Source organism: Oncorhynchus gorbuscha, unplaced genomic scaffold (genome assembly GCF_021184085.1).
Source record: "Oncorhynchus gorbuscha isolate QuinsamMale2020 ecotype Even-year unplaced genomic scaffold, OgorEven_v1.0 Un_scaffold_19854, whole genome shotgun sequence".
Classification (NCBI taxonomy): domain Eukaryota; kingdom Metazoa; phylum Chordata; class Actinopteri; order Salmoniformes; family Salmonidae; genus Oncorhynchus; species Oncorhynchus gorbuscha.
This window is the reverse complement of record NW_025761170.1, coordinates 1-2,967: the sequence shown is the minus strand read 5'-3', so window position 1 is coordinate 2,967 and position 2,967 is coordinate 1. Positions and strand designations below refer to the sequence as shown.

At 43.4% G+C, this 2,967-nt stretch overlaps 2 protein-coding genes across 2 annotated transcripts; both read right to left on the bottom strand.

Moving 5' to 3' along the window:
- Positions 1-3: 3 nt before the first annotated feature.
- Positions 4-996, bottom strand: LOC124031015 (dermatopontin-like; the record flags this gene model as incomplete). Its single annotated transcript, XM_046342078.1, has 3 exons — positions 839-996; positions 564-642; positions 4-189 (listed from the first exon to the last, which is right to left on the bottom strand). Coding segments are annotated over exons 1-3 (323 nt in total), but the record flags the coding sequence as incomplete, so codon positions are not given.
- An 891-nt stretch (positions 997-1,887) lies between these two features.
- On the bottom strand, positions 1,888-2,847 carry LOC124031016 (mitogen-activated protein kinase 12-like; the record flags this gene model as incomplete). The annotated part of the gene is made up of 2 exons (XM_046342079.1): positions 1,888-2,077; positions 2,676-2,847. Coding segments are annotated over 2 exons (249 nt in total), but the record flags the coding sequence as incomplete, so codon positions are not given.
- Positions 2,848-2,967: the final 120 nt, after the last annotated feature.

Sequence of the window (2,967 nt, the reverse complement as noted above, 5' to 3'; positions counted from 1 at the left end):
CTTCTGTCCTCGTGCTTGTTGTCATGATAGCTGTTCATCCCTGTGATGACCTGGTGGCTTGGGCATTGGTAGTTGAAAGGTTTGTCGAAGTCATTTACGTAGGAGGATGTGAAGCAGTTAGTTGCTGAGTCAAACGTGGCTTTGCACCCAAAGTCCCAGAGACGGTCTTCATATTTGTTGTCATGCTCACTAAAATTGGAAAAATACATTACAATGCACAAATTAATAGTTGAATTTATACAAAAAAAACATTTATGCATGTTGTAGGTTTTATTGTTGCCCAACATATTTTGTCCGGAATGCAATTGCAATAACCTAAATCCAAAATACAGAGTTAAACTCTAATTTTAAACTCTTTAAATTTCTCAAAATGGAAAATTGCAAATCTGAATCAACAGCAACTCTGTTGATATGCAACAGCTTGCTAAGGGTTTGAGAAAGATTAGGGTTAACTCAGCACCGCAGCAGCAAAATGCTCACTCTGATTTGGAAACCTGTGCTTGTGAGTCAGTGCAGAATTCAGGTTTTGGAGAAGATTGGTTGTATGGAACATAAGGAATCACCTCACTATGCGAGAGATGGATTGTCCTGATGGGCAATTAAAATCCAAAGGCTGGTCATAGCTGTTCTGCCAGCGGAGGTCTGCAACACACAAACAAAGGCACAATAAAAACTTAATTGATTACCGTAGTAATCAGCACCTCTTTCTCCTTTTTTAAAAGATTTCTGACCACACACATTGCTATTCGATTTAAATATTAAGTCCACATTTTGAGTTACTCTGCTACACATATGCTCAGGCTTTACTCCACAAACTCACATGTAACATAAAGCATACCTTTTCCGTTGACCAACACACCAGCAAGAAGCAGAATAAAGACGTTGGCTCTCGTCATGGCTTTTGAGGGGCCCAAACTAAAATCAGCAAGGTTGGTGCTCCATTTATAGACAGAGGTGATCTTTGTCCTTGCTGGACCTTAGGCCACGTACGTGGGTAATTCCAGTGTTTGAGCAGGTGTATTGTAGTCTAAAAAATATTTCAGTCAATTCACGTTATACTGAACAAACATGCAACCTGCAACAATTTCAACAACTGAGTTACAGTTAAGGAAATCAGTCAATTGAAATCCATTAGGCCCTAATCTATGGATCTCACATGATTGGGCAGGGAGCTCAGCCAAAACTGATCATTTTAGAGTGGCCTTTTATTTGTCATGTTTTGTCATATATTGTCTTGTCATTATGCTTTCCCTTCTGTTCGTTTCCCCCTGCTGGTCTTATTAGGTTCGTTCCCTTTTTCTATCCCTCTCTCTCCCCCTCCCTCTCTCTTCTCTCTATCGTTCAGTTCCTGCTCCCAGCTGTTCCTATTCCCTAATCAATCATTTAGTCTTCCCACACCTGTTCCCGATCCTTTTCCCTGATTAGAGTCCCTATTTCTCTCCTTGTTTTCCGTTCCTGCCCTGTGGATCCTTATCTATTGTTCACCGTGCTGTGTTTGTGTATCGCCCTGTCGTGTCGTGTTTCCCTCAGATGCTGCGTGGTGAGCAGGTGTCTGAGTCTGCTAGGTTCAAGTGCCTTCCCGAGGCAACCTGCTGTTCAAGATCGAGTCTCCAGTCGGTTCTCGTCATTACGAGTGGAAGTTGTGTTTTTGATTGTATTTTACTTTACTGGATTAAAGACTCTGTTTTCGCCAAGTCGCTTTTGGGTCCTCATTCACCTGCATAACATTATTGATGAACATTTGATGTCTTAGCTTACAGTCATTCTCATGGTTTACGGGGAAGCAAGTAATCATTTCTTTCCCAGGGGCTCATTGGTTGGCTGTTACAGTAGTTCCACAATTACACAAGACTGACAATATCTTCAAAAATGTTTGTCAAAAAATCAATTTATAATCAATAAACTACATTCTGTACATTGGATTCGCATTACATCTGTACAACAATACAACAATGCCTTATAATCATCATTGACAGGTATTGAGAGGTATGTGTGTACTCTCAGAGTGATGTCTCTTTGTGGTCCTTGGTCTCTGTTGCTGCAGGCCTGAAGGACAGAATCTCTGTGAATGTGTGACCTGTAGGAGATATCACAAGAAATGACTAATTAGTTACTCTGTAGACTCTATAGATTTTTCTTCCTCTTTCTTTCTCCCAAGCTGAACATGTTATCACACATCCATCTCCCTCATCATCGCTCTCCTTCTATCATGTGGAATAGCCAAAGGAATGTTTTTCCTTAAGCTCTCTTCCTAGGGAAAGAGACAACTAATCAGTTGCTGAATGCGTTCAACCAAATAGCATCTTCTGTATTTAACCCAACCCCTCTTAATCAGAGCAGTGCAGGGGGCTGCCTTATTTAACATCCACATCATCAGCACCCAGGAGCAGTTGTTGCCTTGCACATGGGCAGAATTGCATAATTTTCAACCTTGCCAGCTTGGGGATTTGAACCAACGACCTTTCAGGTACCTGCCCAATGGTCTTTACCTCTAGGCTACCAGCAACCTCATTCTCCATCTCTCCCCCTTTTTACTCTGCCTGTATCTCCTTCTTCTCTCTCCCTCCCTCCCTCCATCCATCCTCCCCAGCATATCTCTCTCTCTCTCCCATATCTTCCTCCTCCCTCCCCCGCTCTCCATCTCTTTCTTCAGCTTCCCTCCAACCATCTCTCACGTTTCCACTGCTCCAGGAGCAGGTCTGTGTTGTCCATGGAGTGATCGTAGGGCTGGGCCTCAGTCTCCTCCTCTGGTTCTCTGAACTCGCTGAAAAAGGGCATGGCCAGCGCCTCCGACGCACTCACCCGCCTCTCAGGGTCCAGCAACAGCATGCGCTCCAGCACACACCGCTGCCACACAGAGAGGTATACAGTGTCTCTAGCGGTGTTATGGTCAGAAGGACACTCCTGACAATAGTTAGAAACAGTTGCTGTTTTGTAAACCAGCAGGTATATCTCTCAGTCACTCCC